Consider the following 16,372-nt stretch of genomic DNA (forward strand, 5'->3'; position numbering starts at 1 on the left):
AGACATGAGTCTCGATACTCATCCGATTGCCGAATCCGGAGTAATTACTGAAATTGCTCAGTATTCATGAGATGTGTCGTGGCCTCAGCTGAGAGGCTACACATCTACATGTACTCTGAGAGACAACCTTCTCAGTCAGAGATTTATGGCATGAGCTTTCATGCTTAGAGACATGAGTCTCAATACTCATCCGATTGCAGGATCCAGAGTAATTACTGAAATTGCTCAGTATTCATGAGATGTGACGTGGTCTCAGCTGAGATACTACACATCCACATCTTCTCTGAGAGAACTTTCTCAATCAGAGGTTTTATGGCATGAGCTTTCATGCTTTATTGAGAGACATGAGCCTCAATACTCATCCGATTGCCGGATCCGGAGTCATTACTGAAATTGCTTAGTATTCATGAGATGTGCCGTGGTCTCAGCTGAGAGACTACACATCCACATCTTCTCTGAGAGAAATTTCTCAATCAGAGGTTTTATGGCATGAGATTTCACGCTTTAATGAGAGACGTGGGTCTCAATACTCATCCGATTGTCGGATCCGGAGTATACTTTTACAATTTTACCCTTTGTCGAAAATCCACCATCTACAACAGCTTATGTTTTTCAAACAAGAAATAACATCCACGGTACTAATTTTACGCAAATAACTTTCTGGCAACAAGTTTTTGCAATGTTCGTTGTAAAAACGGGGAACTTGAGAAACTATGATGTTACTAGAATATCTGCTCGTTTTCAAACAATTAGTCATGCTGTCAACCAATTTATTGTTATGGTAATGTAAGTTAACTAAAATAGGATTAATAGTGAAACTGAAGATAAATTGATCCAAATAGCTGTAGCGACGTGGCACCAAATTAACGGGAGACCGTTTCAGTTTTTAGGTTGTTTCAATATCCTTAGAATTCTTCAGGGTTCACCTTTTCTGCCTTCTAGATGCTCCACCAGCCTCTCCACAAGTCGTTCCTACCAGTCGCTCCACCAGCCGCTCCAAGAAGGAGGATGTTTTATTACCTTATTTTTATGATATAGCAATTAAGTTTAACGTAACGTTTAATGAAAGCCAATGTGAGACTAAGTAACGTTTAATGGAATCTAATGTTGTTTGATATAAACATAAAAGTGGTGCAAATACAAAGACATTTCCATTAATTAAGATAACGACAACATAACGGTGATGGAATCATTTCATACACTTAATCAATACACTCCAACTTAAAACACGAAGAACATTCTCAGAAGTGTTTTCCGTATGTGTCTTCTTCTGTAGAAGTGTGCAAATGCATAAAAAATTTGCAATCAGGGCTTGAGCATTCACTAATCATCTGTTTTGTAAACTCTACTTCTCTGCAGTGGTCGTGCTGTGGCTTCCTCTACCTGACTTTAAACTTTAAGTTTTTCCACGATGTTATTTCTCTATAGTGGTCGTGTTGTGGCTTTTTCAATCTGGCTTTAAGTTTCAAGCTTTTCCGCAATTCTGGTACCTGCTCATCTTCTTGATCCTTCATAACATCATCTAACATTCGTGGCTTTTCACGACAGTTAGGATTTTGACATTGCAAATACCTGAGCTTTTCTGGTTGTGATTCAATGACCATTATGTTAGCCGAACAACCAACTTGTGGACATTTTGAATAATCAAAGGGATTGCATCAAACTATGGCCATCTATGAAACATAATGGACAAACAACTTTTGCTTTCACACATATAATTTGTTTTCCTTTGCTTTTATAAAACATGGTGTTGGTTAAAAACGTTTTCAGTTGAGAATGTTTGTGGTCGTGTTTGGAAGATATTAGTTACAATGTATGGTTTATATAATGAAATATATGACTATTATAATTAACCCTTATCTCGTCTCACATTGAGCCGATCGATCTTGGTTGAGACAACAACTCCTACTCTCATCCAACGACTAATTAATATTCCGCTCCCTATAAAATTCAAACGATTTCAACTCCAAAACCACACATTTTATATCTTAATTTTATAATTCTCAAACTTGTGTACCAAAACACGTCAAAAAAATGTCGGCTAGAATTCTTGGGCCTAAATTTACTGAAAAATAGGATTTAGCTATATGCAAAGCCTACGTGTTTCATAGGGTACAGAATGTTATGCGCGATCAAGACATGTCTTTTTGGAAGAACTTTTAACAATGTTCGTTTCGGAAACTGGGAACCCCAAAAACCGAGTTGCTGGTGGTTTGTAAAGTCGTTTTGAATCAATTAATCACGAGGTCACGCAATTTCTTGACTGGGTAAGGGAAATTGATCGAGAAAAACTTAACCGAGTAACTGAAGCTGAAGTGATCCCAAAAATAGATCTGGATGAATGGACGGAAACTCACGCCAAACCTTTTCTTTACGAAGCTTGTATCAACATCCTTAGATTTGGTCCATCTCAATCACATCTTTAATGCACCCGATGGGTCGTCCCTGTCTTTACTATGGAAGAAGGTGTTACTCTTATTCAATGTTGGATACATATTGTATCGAGAAATATGACCCGTGACTATTTCTAGGAAAGAGTGTTACAAAGGTTTGTAGCGCGGCGAAATAAATATTTAAGAAACAACAAGAGCTTAGAACTAAGATTTGCGTTCATCGGTAAGGATCCCAAACGTTATACATAAGTTTTATGGATGGTTTAACGTGATATTCTGGGTTGTCCAAAGAATAACTGGTGAGTATCTTAATACCTTTGTCCTCATTGAACAACTACATCATAGTTTGATTAAAATCATATAAACAATCTTGTTGTTATCTGGTTTTCAGAAAGACATGGCTCAAGCCCAGTTTAGTAAAAAAACCGGAAAATAATTTAAACATTTTGAATGCTCGATGTTATTGTTGTCGTTATGAAATCAAGTTACTATATATGTAAGGTAATATAACAAGTATCACTTAATATAAAATGGAAGTCAACTTTTAATGTCTAAATATTTTTATTAATTAATATTATTGCCACTTCTTTTACAAGATATAAACTTAGACAGTAATAAGAACTTAAATAATTACATCAATAAATATTTAGTACAATCTTTGGGCTCCTGGTTTTTTCCTATTTCTCCTTTGTTTTGGAAATTTCGGTTGTTAACTTTCAAAACTAGAGCTTTTCTTTGTTTTTTAACGGAATATTTTCCTGGTTTAACTTGCACTGCTCTTACCTTTTTACCATTTTCAATTTTTTTTAAATTACCACATATCTTATTTATAGCAGCCTGAAGTTCCGTAAACGATAGGTTTACCGCGGCTAAATCCCGCAGAGAATCCGGCCTCAAACATCATAATGGGACCCACTTTCACCCTTTAGTAGGAAATACCAATTGGTCCTAAGAATAATATATTAAAGTTAGTTTGGTCCAGTTGACCCAGTCAACTGTCTGTTTGGTCATTTTTAAAAATATAAATTGTTATTTGGTCAAAAAAATTATTCTTTGGTCCTAGGGTGTACAACACCCACGCGAGATGATGTCATCAATGATGTCACACTCCTTTGATAGTGACAAAAATACATTGTTTTCTCTTTTTTCTTTCTCTTAATAAAAAAATAAATACATAAAAACTTAAAACTTAAATATCTTTTGAACCATAAGTCCAAAAATGATAAATTTTATATATTCGGAAAGCCCTCGACGATAAATTTCCAACGAGTACCATTGTCACTATGTTTCAGAGCTTTTAATTTTTGCCTTATTTTTTAGCTATAAAGTGAATTATTATACGAGTTCATTCTACAAAATGAACTACTTTAATGAACTATTATACGAGTTCATTCTACAAAATCAACTACTTTAATGAACTATCATGCTAATTAGATCATTCCAAAAAGTGAACTCTTTGGATTAAATAACATACGAGTTCGTTCTACAAAATGAACTACCTTACGACTTCATTAACAAAATGAACTGGTATAATGAACTATTATTACGAGTTCATTATACAATATGAACACCTATCACGGGTTCATTCTACAATATGAACTACCGTTTACGAGTTCATTTTATAAAATGAACTACCATAATGAACAACTATTACGAGTTCATTCTACAATATGAACTATCATTCTTAATTACTATTACGAGTTCATTTTACAACATGAATTATCAATCCTACAATATGAACAACTATTATGAGTTCATTCGAAATTAAGAACATCTATCACGAGTTCACTCTTCAATATGAACTATAATAATGAACTACCATTGCGACTTCATTCTTCAAATTGAACAATTACTATGAGTTTATTCTACAAAATAAATTGCTAGTGTATACGAGTTCATTCTACGAAATGAACTGGTAGAACTAGAATGAACTACCATATTATAAAATAGTGTTCATTCTCGAATATGAACTACTATTATACCGAAAAAAATTAAAAGCTCTGAAACATAGTGACAATGGTACTTATTGGAAAGCTATCGTCGAGGGATTTCCGAATATATAAAATTTAGATGTTTAATTTTTAAACTTTTATCTATTAAGGTTAAGAGGAGAGAGAAATTAATAGAAAAAATAATGAAGGGAAAAAAAACCAGAAAAATGATTCACATGAGGAGGAAAGAAAATAAGAGAAAGAGGGTACTTTAGATATTTAATATTTTTAAATAATTATGGACCAAATGAAAAATGTGATTTTTGAAAGGATCGAATTAACATGGGACCACCTAAAAAAGGATCAAACCATATTTTTCCTAACCCTTTACTTATCCTATGTAGAGAATGCTTTTAGAACCGTCCGATTACCAATCGGGACTCACTGCGGGATTTAGCCGCGGTGAGTCTATCATCACTCCTGAAGTTTTGCTTCCTATTGGAGTTGCTCTTAGTCGACATACTCCTTCGTACATGGTTTTCCATGCTTTCTTTCAATAAAATCAACGTATCCCACAGAATCTTACGAGCTGCCCTAATTTCAAGAGTTCTTCTTTTATTTCTAAACATTTTATGGAGATCTCTGCTCAGTAGTTACGACACTTCAGCAATGCTAAACCCTAAATGTCTCTCTTCAGATTCCGACACTTAATATGAATTACTTATTTGGCCTAAAATTGGATCCGCCATTGAAGGAAGTATTGTATGGGACGGAGTATATTTCACCAGGATCGCTCAATGTGGTTATGAATATGAACAGACCTATGCATTTTTCCCTCTTCTACCCATTTTCATCTATATACTATCCCGAACTGGTAAATGAAAATGTAAGTTTAATTAGTGTGGTTTGAGTATTTATAGATTGTTTTACTGGTTTTTGATTTGTTTGATTTTCAGTTTTTGCTCCACTGGTACCTATTATTGGATACAGAGCAGTGCTAGGTTTATCAGGATACGCTTATCAATAATGTAGCATTTTTGCTTTCAGTTGTTTACTTTTACAGGTAAAATCACTTCTTATTGTCCTTATTTAATTGTGATTTTGTTGTATATAACAGTATTCAAAGATCATTATTGATTTCATCTACTGAGTAGCCTGCATTTTCATGAAGCGGGTTCGTTTCTGTTTTATATGATACAAGTGCTGAGTGTCATGTTGCCATGTTGCAATCGCAGGATTTCAATCATCCTCTTGAAGGACAGAAAAACTGCATTTCGTGCATCCATGTTATTTTGCTTCAATCCAGCTTCCATATTCTATTCATCAATGTAATCTCTTAGCCTTTTTAAATTTGAAGCTTTATTAAGAAATATACCTATTGTCAATGGTGAAACTGAATTGTCGTCCTGGTTTAACAGATATACGGAGAGTTTGTATTCCTTGTTTTCTCTCGGTGGTATATACCACTTACTATCCGGTGGAAACACTATCGCTGTTCTTCTGTTTGCTCTCTCTGGTTTCACAAGATCAAATGGTGTGCTTAATGCTGGCTATATCTGTTTTCAGGCAATGCATCAGGCTTGTGATGCTATCTTCCAGAAAAAACGTATTGGGGTAAGTTGTTATTTATTTTGTTACTTACTTTATCTGTTGCGAGAAAAAAACTGACATTTAGAATATATGCTTATCTTGGATGAATGCAATTGCTGTCATTTTGCCTATTACTCACTCAATCCTGTGATGGACTAAAGAAGATGCTGGTTTTAGTTATTTTAACTATTTTTGTTAAAGTTGGCAGCGATGACTCTTATAGACGGAGCTTTGCGGTCTGTATGCATATTTATCCCATTCATTGCTTTTCAAGCTTATGGATACCATAATATTTGTCGGGGGATCATATCAGATGAAATGAGGCCTTGGTGCAAAGCAAGAGTGCCTTTTTTGTATGACTTTCTTCAAGGTCATTACTGGTATGCTTATTTGCATAATATTTAGTACCCTTTTGTTGAAATTGCAGCTTCATCATTATTAGTTTACTAAAATTTGTTGTAATATTAATTGGTTGCCTTTTGGGTCAGTTACTTGGTAAGTCAGTTAAGTTACTTAAGTTATACATAATAGCTGCAGAATTAGATGGTTTACGGAAACTAGTTATCACCATTATCATATGAAAAACTTGTTGATGCTATCATTGCATTTCCAACTAATCATGGAGTAATTGTCAACTATTAACGAACAGTGAATGCCAAGCATGAACATGGGAATTTTAAATGCATGTCTGGTCAATTCTAATTCTGACTCTAAATTACTAGCACTAACATTTTAACTTTTCTCTGGTGGCTTCTGCGATTCTTATCACAGGGGGGTTGGTTTCTTGAAGTATTTCCAGCTGAAACAGTTGCCCAACTTTCTTCTTGCCTCGCCTATTCTCTCTTTGGCACTCTGTTCAGTTGCATACTATGTGAAATTGCGGCCCGAAATTGTTTTTTCATTGGGTTTCCGAGTTTCTAGTACGGAAAAGAACTTAGCTGCTATTCTTTCTGGGGTAAATGGAAGATTAAACAATGCTCAGGTCTCAGGGAAGATCTCTTATGAAGTCCTCGAAGGTTTGTTTTTAAACAGAATTGCACAAGTGAGTTACTATTTCTTGTGTATCTCTTGATTGGGGACGTCATATATCATATCTACATGCTTTGGTCAATTATATTCTTTCAAGAATAAAAACGTACAATTACCTCTTATGTAATGAAAATCTAATCCAAGAAAGTTCAAGCTCCGTGGTAGGATACTTTGTGCTCTTTATATTGAGATGCCGATCTGCATGAAACATATTTCTTTACCTTGTCAATTCTTAAAATTTATGTATTTGTAAATATAAGTATACAACATCCAACGTGGTTTTCCCTCAATTGGTAACAGAAAATCCTAATCTTAGACAGAGGAAAAAGATGCGCAAAGAAAAAACTCTTAGGTCTTGTCTAGACCCTGTACCATCAGACGGTAAAGTAGTTCCAGCAAAGTCAGACTATGCTTCCATATCAGTTCTTCCGTTCGTTCTACACCTGGCGTTTATGTCAGCCACAGCATTTTTTGTGATGCATGTTCAAGTAAGTATCTTTTGCTTCTCTCATTGGCTAGAGTACGTCATTAACATCTGAGTCCTTAAAAGGATCATATTCGGGCAGTTCAATAGAGCAGCTTGTAACTCTTATTCTTGTAATTACGTCTATTATACCCAATTATGCCGGTCTAACCATAATGATGAGGTGTATCATTTGGCTTAAAGATGTAACTTAATGGATTGCTGGGGGTTCAATTAACTAAGTTCAAACAAGAGCTAAAAGTGAGCTGAAAAGGGATCAGGGGTCATCCCATTAGGACTCTCTTCTTTTAAACTCCAATATGAATTCCCCTGAATATCTGCATGCACAAAGTACACGTTTAGCTTCATGTATTAAATGTTTTGGACTTCTCGCCGGGTTCAATTTCTGCTTGAAACCCAATCCAAGCTCATGTATAATGACGATGTAAGTTTACCAAGTCGGCCTACCCCACCGTTGGGGTTAAAACTCCAAAACAGTGACGCGGCAGTGAGTAGCTTAAACCCAGAGAAAAACTCCACATGAAATCAAACTGCCTATTGTTGGAGAGAACATCATAGATGCTACATAAACGAACCACAATTTGTTGTTTGCGAACTGTGTTGAGTTTCTAACACACATTTTGACAGGTAGCGACTGGTTTCTTGTCTTCCAGCCCTCCTCTATATTGGTTTTCCTCGTATTTGATGGCCTACCGCAGCAGATGCGCGTACTTCATTTGGGCATACTCGGCAGCATACATCCTTCTCGGGAGTTTACTCTTTTCTAACTTTTATCCTTTTACTTGATTTGCGTCTCTATATTATCAATGATAGACTATTGGAATAATATCTTCAATTGTTTGAATTTTGTTGGTAATTTTGAAAAAATCCCAAAGCGAGAGTCCATTTTTAACCTTGTTCAGAATCCTGCTTGGATGCGTGGTCTTATTTGTTCTTCGTGAAATTTACATTTGATTTGACTCAGGCTTGTGATGTGTGTAAGAGCTTTTTTTATGTTAATAATAATATGATACAAGCAAGAAATCTCCCATGAAATTGATCCAAAAAAAAGATCCACCAACGAAAATGATATATACACAACGAAGTGTATGCACCGTGTGAGGGAGAAGTGGGGCCCACTTCTGCCCTCCCCTATCCCAATGTAGAGAGGGTGATCTTTCTACCGTTGGATCCCCTCTCGATGTACACTTCGTTGTGTACGTAGCAAAGTTGTTCCACCAATTGAAGTCAATACCAGGATTGTTTGTGAAAGCGATAACTATTACCAAAATGCTTTACTCTTTCGTCGTCTTTTCATGTGATATCAGAAAACTCGATACTAAGTAAAGAAGAGTGAAGTTTCTCTCGACATAAAAGGCCATACTGTTTGGGCCGTCAGACTCTACATAGGTGCTAATACCATTACCTTCCGCAAATATTTTCACTGAGTGTATGAGATGGCGAATCCAACATGGTTTACTAAGAAAGAGTAAAGATGTGAACGAGCATGAAGAAGACCATAGCTGGAGTTAAAGCATGTTGTTCAGTAGTATCCCGATCATGTATACCATCGTTCCACTGTCCATAGTATAAAAAAGAGAGGTGAACGTTTTATTCTTGGAGGATAAAAGGAAGGTGTCTTGTTATGATCCAAAACTTTTTATAATACAAGATACAAGCAATGTTAACAGTTCGGTAACAGAAGCAATTCCCCACACGGACAGCTTTATATCCTTGAAAGCTCAAGGTGAAAGAAAAAGAAGAAAATGCCCATGCAGTTGTATGTTTTCCACTGGAACTAGGATGATGGGGATGTTGTTGTTAGTATACAACAAACAGCAAGGCAAGATCATATTACAGCTTCAAAAGCATAAGAACCCAAGATCATATTAGGCCTGTTTGGTACAGTTTTCAAAAACAGTTTCCAAAAATAGTTTTCCACTGTTTTAAAAACATACTCTTTTTTCCTTGTTTTCATTTTCTAAAAATTGTTTGGTAAACTGTTTTTTGAAACAAGGAAAATCAACTAAATCGTATCAAATTTAAAGATTCTTCTAAGAGATAGTGATATTATCCATGACTCACTTGCAGTCATCCCCGATCTCTTACTTTGTTTTGAATAGAAAAAAAAGAACCAAGAAAAAAAAAGAGAAAACACAAAAAACAATAATTTGTTGTTTTCACTTTTTTGTTTTCAGAAACAGAAAACAGATAGAAAACATTTTCTGAAAATGTCCCTACCAAACGCGTTTTCTCCTGTTTTTTGTTTTCTCTGTTTTTAAAAACAGAAAACTGTTTTTGAAAACTATACCAAACAAGCTCTTACTTTTATGTTTCCCAAAACTTAAATAACCAGTTTACAATAATCACACGCCAACTTGCTCTTACTTTTATGTTTCCCAAAACTTAAATAACCAGTTTACAATAATCACACGCCAACTTACGCTTCGGACCATTTCCTTCAAGAAGCTGAAAGCCCTTGTACGTATACATAGGTTTGAGTGTCCCCCATCCTTAAATATGCTCACCATCTACATTGTCATTTCGGAGGCGTGCAATCAGTTCCTCCTGCACGTAGATTTGACAATCAGATGATTCTAAAGATAAATAGCTACACAATCAGAGTCACGTAGGTTTGAGCATAGACGATCAATAATAGCTACACAATCAGATGATTCTAAAGATAAATAAATCAACTTCATTTTCTAGATATACTGTAAAAGGGCCATCTTTTGCTCAAACGATGGACTCAATGAATTCTTAGTAAGCTTAACAGATCAGTTACCTTCTTTCCTTTGACTGACAAACCTCTTCCCCTCAGTAGAATACGCAGCTTATCCACAGTCAAACTCTGAAATTCTTTATCAAAGGCACACCCACCTGATTTCTCTACAAAATCAACACAAGTATTTAGAATCCTCAACTCCAGATATAGATGGATTTTATAGACAAACAAAATGTAGGTGTAAAGTGTAAACTCTAAACCTAATTACTAATGACACTCTACCGCTGAGTTATATCCCTCCCTGATTCTATTTTCTTTTCTTTTTGCGACTTAACATAACATAGGGTACTGGAGAAATCTTGATTTAAATCACCGTTTTTCTTTGATTCAAGACGTAGAACACCAAATAGATTCAAATCACACCATCTCTATAATAGGCAAATGCCTCCTTTTCTCCGGAAGTTGTCGGAATTATGCGTAACAATTGATTACTGGATAACAACAGCCTTGCATTTCCCTGAGGATAGACTGTTATACCAGAGACAACATTGCTTAATAAAGCTACACAACTACAGCTTCATCATCTATGCGTATAATACCTTGCTGAGAACTGCGAGGGTTTAAGTTCAAACTAGCTCTCTTAGCGGAAGCTCTGCCATCTGCCGTTCTTTCAGCAGCTCTGAGAAGAAAACAAATGTTAGCATAACAAAATAAGATTATGTGACTTTGAGTCCGGGTAATGGTACTTGAACCCACTGAATGCACATGCACACACATATAAAAGTACTTCAAAAGAAGATTTGTGGAGTAAGAAAAAACCAAAAGGTAGACTCACTACCTCTTTCCTTTGGTGATCTCAGTTGTAGATTTACCCTTTACATCCTTTAAGACGGCATCATTCCTCTGCTTCTTAAGCATGAGAGATCTAATCAATATGTTTGTTTGGTTTGTACTTATAACTTGGTCCACTGCATTAGGGAAAAAGTTAGACTAGACATTTCTGGTTGATGCAAACAACTACAACTTCAAAACCTTGCTAGTTGCTACACTAAGTTAAGAAAAATATAGGCACTACTTCTCTATGTAAACGAAATTATCTGTACAAAAGATAACTGATCACAAATGCAACAAGAAAGAAACATAGTACAATAACTCATTCGGTATCTCAGGCAGCCAAAGCTTGCTGTGGCAATTTCAAGCAACCCCCAACCATGATTGTCCCAATGGAAGTTGACATGTAAAACAAAGAAAAAACAAGCTGTGAGCAAGAAAATGACCTGGTGGTGACGTATCATGATCACAAACATACACTCGAATACCACCCTGCAGAGTAATATACAAGATTTTAGCAATGGGTATCAAAAAAAATTAATTATGGCAATCACCCGCTGTTTTGATAACTCTAATTCTCAATTTTTCTTCATCAATTGAATGCGGGGCACCTAAAAACAACCCAAGATATGCTACATAGAGACACTCAGGGAAAACAGCAATTAAAACAGGACCAAATAATAAATTCAGTGCATAATCATAGAAAATTTAGATAAATTTCTGATATTTAACAACTGTGTTAGAGATTATTGAGAGATAGAGACAGAGAGGAGTACATACGGGATTGGTGGAGAGGACAGTGGAAGAGGAGAAAAGACCACGAGAAGGAAGGTTAGAGAGGAATTCAGAACCACCTTTTCCAACCCTAGAATTGGTATAGCTAGTTGTAGAAAAAGAAGATGAAGAAGGGTTTGATTCTGAAGGGCTAGTTGATTCTTCCATCGCTCTCTCGGAAGGTTACAAGCGCAGTTACGTGTGCAGTTCTCAAAAACCGGAGGAGAGGAGAGGGGGTTCAGTCAATTTTTCCTCATTTGAGGCTAGGCCGCTATGGCACATCGTCTCTCCGATTCATTTTAGGAAACTTAGCCCGGCTAGTTGAGTCGGAATTGGTGCACACTCCTTAACAAGTGTATATTTGGGGCCTATAGAAAATATGGTACATTATTTATATGTCTCTATTTTTGACGCACAATAAATATATCTCTATTTTATACAACAATAAACATATCCCTACTTTTTTAATAATTTTATCTATTTAAAATTAGATTACGTTAATACCCTCACCCATATAATATTTTTCTTTATTTCAAAATGGAACAAATTTCTTCCACTACCACTAGCACCACCACCACCAACATTCAACTACCATTCTACCACCACCGTTCAACGACCACCACCTACCAACCGCCACCACCACTAATATTCCACCACCACTCCTTCACCACCACCAGTCCTCCACCACCACTAATCCATCGCCGCCGTCACCACTAGTCCGCCGCCGTCGCTGCCACCACTGGTTCAGATATTTTTGTATCAACAACAGTAGTTGATCCAAATAAAAATAGAACCAACAGTAGAAGTTGATCCAATTTAGGGGATCAACAATGGTAGTTGATCCAAAAAAAAAACGGATCAACAGTAGAAGTTTATCCAATTTAGGGGATCAACAATGGTAGTTGATCCCCTAAATTGGATCAACAATGAAAGTTGATCCATGTAAATGGAGTGAACTTGGCGTGAGTCGAACACACATCATCTGACATGGAGTCAGTCATGTTACCATTGCACCACAAGTTCAACATTGGAAGAAATTTACATGATTTAAACTACAAGCATGATTTAAACTACAAACATGATTATACTTATCCAAGGAAATATTGTCAACAATAGGAGTTGAAAGAATCAACAACAGTAGTTGATACCATAAAAAATTGGGTCAACAACCGTAATTGATCCCATAAAAAATTGGGTCAACAATAGAAGTTGATCCCATAAATTGGATCCACAACAGTAGTTGATCCCGTAAAAACTGAAGTAAGTAGGTTTACTGAAAGGAAAATTGTTATACCTGGAACACCATCAACAAATGCAACCAAAATAACACCCAATCTCCACCACAATCACACTCAAACTCCACCACCAACATCACCACAGACATCCAAGTTATGCGAGATTCAAATCAAATGGAGATTTTTAGGGTTTTCTATACTAACCTGATCCAGTCGCTTTATGTCCATGGAATTCCTATGGTTTTGATTTCTGTATCAACCCTAAATTCCCAAATTCGAAACTTAGAAATCAAATTTGTTAATCTCCGAATGTTTAGATGATACTGAAAATCATAATAAAGGGAGAAAAAAGATAAATTGTTGATGATCATTGATAATGAAATATGATTTCAAACGGAAATCTTCATCTCCCTCTCAATTGAGAAAGACATAAATCTGATAGTCGATATCTTCCTCCACCACCGCCACCACATCCACCATCTTTATCAACTTGAGATTTATGAAACACAGTCGAAAAATCATTTACATTTATTGATTAATATAGATTTCTTAACGGCGGCGAAAAAAAGTTGGAGCAATGGTGATGGTGATGGCGGTAGCGGCTGTTATTGGGAGAGAAGAAGAAGAAAGAAAGTTTGGATATGGAATAATGAAAATAAAAAAACGATTTTCTTGAAAGCCTTATTGAAAGAGAATGGGTAAATATGGAAAGAATCAAAACCTTAATGGACCCATGATGGGTTTATAGATGGAGAAGGATATATTTATTGTGTGATAATGATATTTGTGAAGCCCATCAAAACAAGGGATATTTATTCAATTCCCACTAGAAAATATTTGAGCCTATCACCAAAAGATAAAAAAAGGGTCATCAGGAAATAATTTCTAAAATTCCTTGTCTACCTATTTATGTTAATAGTTTTATGTTGTTATTCATTGGTGATGATTAGTTAGTGGTTGCCCTTTTTAATCGAGTTTCCAAATCTTCTCTCCTTTCGGTAGAGTTTTTTTAAAAGCCTCGCCTTATATTCTTACTTATGTATGATAAAATATGATGGAAATTGAGGATAAGTAATTGAAGGATTTCATATTCAGCCTCATCAATTGTCTCAAAGACAGCAACGGGACTCAGATTCAATACAGTGTCGTCCGGTCTTTGATTGATAGAAGGCGGGATTATTGTATGACATACCTTTCCTTATTGAATTTTTGTAGTTGTAGCATTCCCATCCCAGCTTATTATACTCCGGGGTTTCTCCAATACCCTTTCTTAGATAGTATAGAGGCAATCTTGCCAAATTTTCATCCAGTCTTAGACTTGTTGAGTTTTGAGTTAGTCACTAGCTTTAATGAGTTAGAAGTTAGTAGCTTTGCTTTTGTTGCAGTAGTTGACTTGCTTTGAAATAAAGATATAGATTTTTTAACAATTGAGTAAATGAGTTAGCTAGTTGGTTTGCTTACAGCTCCGGAGTTTAATCTAATTGCTTTGCTTGGTGAGTTATTTGCTCCCCTTGGTTATTTGCTAGATTTCCCCATTAATCAATGCTTAAGTTTGATTATAGTTTTTTAATTAGAGTAGAAATTCATTTCCTCTTCTAAAGCTTAGAAAAGAAAAAGAAGTAGAGGGAAAAAAAAAAAAAAACTAGGTTTGTGATTTTGTTTGTAAAAATGAAGCTTCATACCGACGATGCGGACTCTTGTAGTGATGAAGAAGTGGGTGCATCAGATAATCATGATTTCGATCCTATGGGTTATTTGTTAAATTAACAAGCCCATGTCCACCAAAGCCTATGGAGGATATTATTGTAGCACAAGAAGAATATTACCTGGAAAATGAAGGTCATAATGCTTCCAATCGGCAAGTATGCGTTCTAAGGATCTCCAAACATGTATTTGCATATTATAATCTCCAAAAATGGAAAAAGTTTCAAAAATTTAAGTTTTCTCTTGTCAGTTATAACCAAGAACCTGTGGATGCGGTAGCACCATATCTACCGATTTTGGATTATCTCCCCGAATTAGGAACAACAATAGGTCGTTGTTCATCAATATACAAACTTATTGTCGTACATTTTTGGGGAATTGATAGGTGAAAAAATCGGTTTTTGTTGGTGATGTACATACGTCGAATCTTTCACTTGGATATTTTTGAAAAAAAAAACAAAGTTTACAATCCGCCTAAGTACGTAAATATGTAATCCAATTGTAGAGACAAAATTGTACATAAAAAACGCATTTTCAACCCATACATGAATCGAATTACATGTTATGCAATGTGAACATATTGTTGTTTTGGGGAATTTTTCTCCAAAAATCGTCAAGTCCTTGATCAGTTGATACACTTATATCTATAGACAGATCGTTTATAATGGTTTGTTACTCATATACCGATACTAGTTTTTTAACTCGTTGATATACGTTGTAGATTGTTGAAGCATTCAACGAAGATCAACCCGAACCCTATCTCAGTTGGGTCCTGATACCTCTGCCCAATATTATACTGATTTGTATGGGAAAAGAAGGGCGATTCAAAGTAATGTTTTGTTGACAAGGGCATTGAGATCAAATACGCATTAGCTTTAGGCCGTCATTCAAGTTGTGATCATTTAGAAATTGTTTTTCAGAGAGGTGGAAAGCAAGAAAGTCACATGTCAAAGGAAAAACCGTATGGGAAGAAGATGACTAAGATCTACATGACTAAATCAAGGAAGTATGGCTTCCCATTTAAGATTATAGTTGATAGACCCAATGGTGGTATACACTAGCTCTCTAAAGTAATGGATGGTTGTTATAATCATGATGAGCTGGAATCTCCTATTGGACACTCTGCCAATAAGAGATTAAGGATGATGATAAGAATAACATCAACTGGCAACGGTAAAGTTGATGTAGACCAAGTGACACCCTTAGCAAGATTAAGGAGGATTATAAGAGTAACTTTTCCGCTTTGAGGCAAATTTACGCGGCAATCAGCCCTAAGGAGGAGGGCATGGGATGGTAGAGTGGTTATGGAATAAACTCAGTGGTTATCTGATCAACGCCACTATATAAAGAGGAAGCGGGTAGTAGAAGGCAAAGTTATTTGTGTTTTCTTGGCGCATCTGGATATGATCAAATTGGTCCTTTGTCAAGTTTTGTTAATAGATTGTACGTACAAGAAAAACAAGTACAACATGTTGTTTTGAAACAATGCTTGTAACACTTCTGATAAGCAAACTTTCACGGTGGAATGGGGATTTATGGATTGGAAGAATGATGTGAGTTTTATTTAGATGTTAGATACCTTAAAGAAGATATACCGTGGTGATCAAACTCCGAGTATCATTGTACGGATAAGGAACAAACACTAATGAATGCCATAGGGGTAGTTTTCCCGGACGCCAAGCATTTTCTTTGCACAT

The 16,372-nt window shown here is 35.7% G+C and overlaps 1 protein-coding gene and 1 pseudogene across 1 annotated transcript; one reads left to right on the forward strand and one right to left on the reverse strand.

Annotated features, from left to right (window-relative positions):
• Nucleotides 1-4,827: 4,827 nt before the first annotated feature.
• On the forward strand, nt 4,828-8,978 carry LOC113281511 (annotated as a pseudogene).
• Nucleotides 8,979-9,712: 734 nt separating this feature from the next.
• LOC113281512 lies at nt 9,713-12,002 on the reverse strand. Its single transcript, XM_026530280.1, has 6 exons — nt 11,743-12,002; nt 11,409-11,454; nt 10,970-11,099; nt 10,731-10,810; nt 10,192-10,295; nt 9,713-9,974 (listed from the first exon to the last, which is right to left on the reverse strand). Exons 1-6 carry the CDS (start codon nt 11,902-11,904, stop codon nt 9,921-9,923), a joined length of 576 nt encoding a protein of 191 aa, XP_026386065.1. The 5' UTR covers nt 11,905-12,002; the 3' UTR covers nt 9,713-9,920.
• Nucleotides 12,003-16,372: the final 4,370 nt, after the last annotated feature.

Source organism: Papaver somniferum, chromosome 5, assembly GCF_003573695.1.
Source record: "Papaver somniferum cultivar HN1 chromosome 5, ASM357369v1, whole genome shotgun sequence".
Taxonomy (NCBI): Eukaryota; Viridiplantae; Streptophyta; class Magnoliopsida; order Ranunculales; family Papaveraceae; genus Papaver; species Papaver somniferum.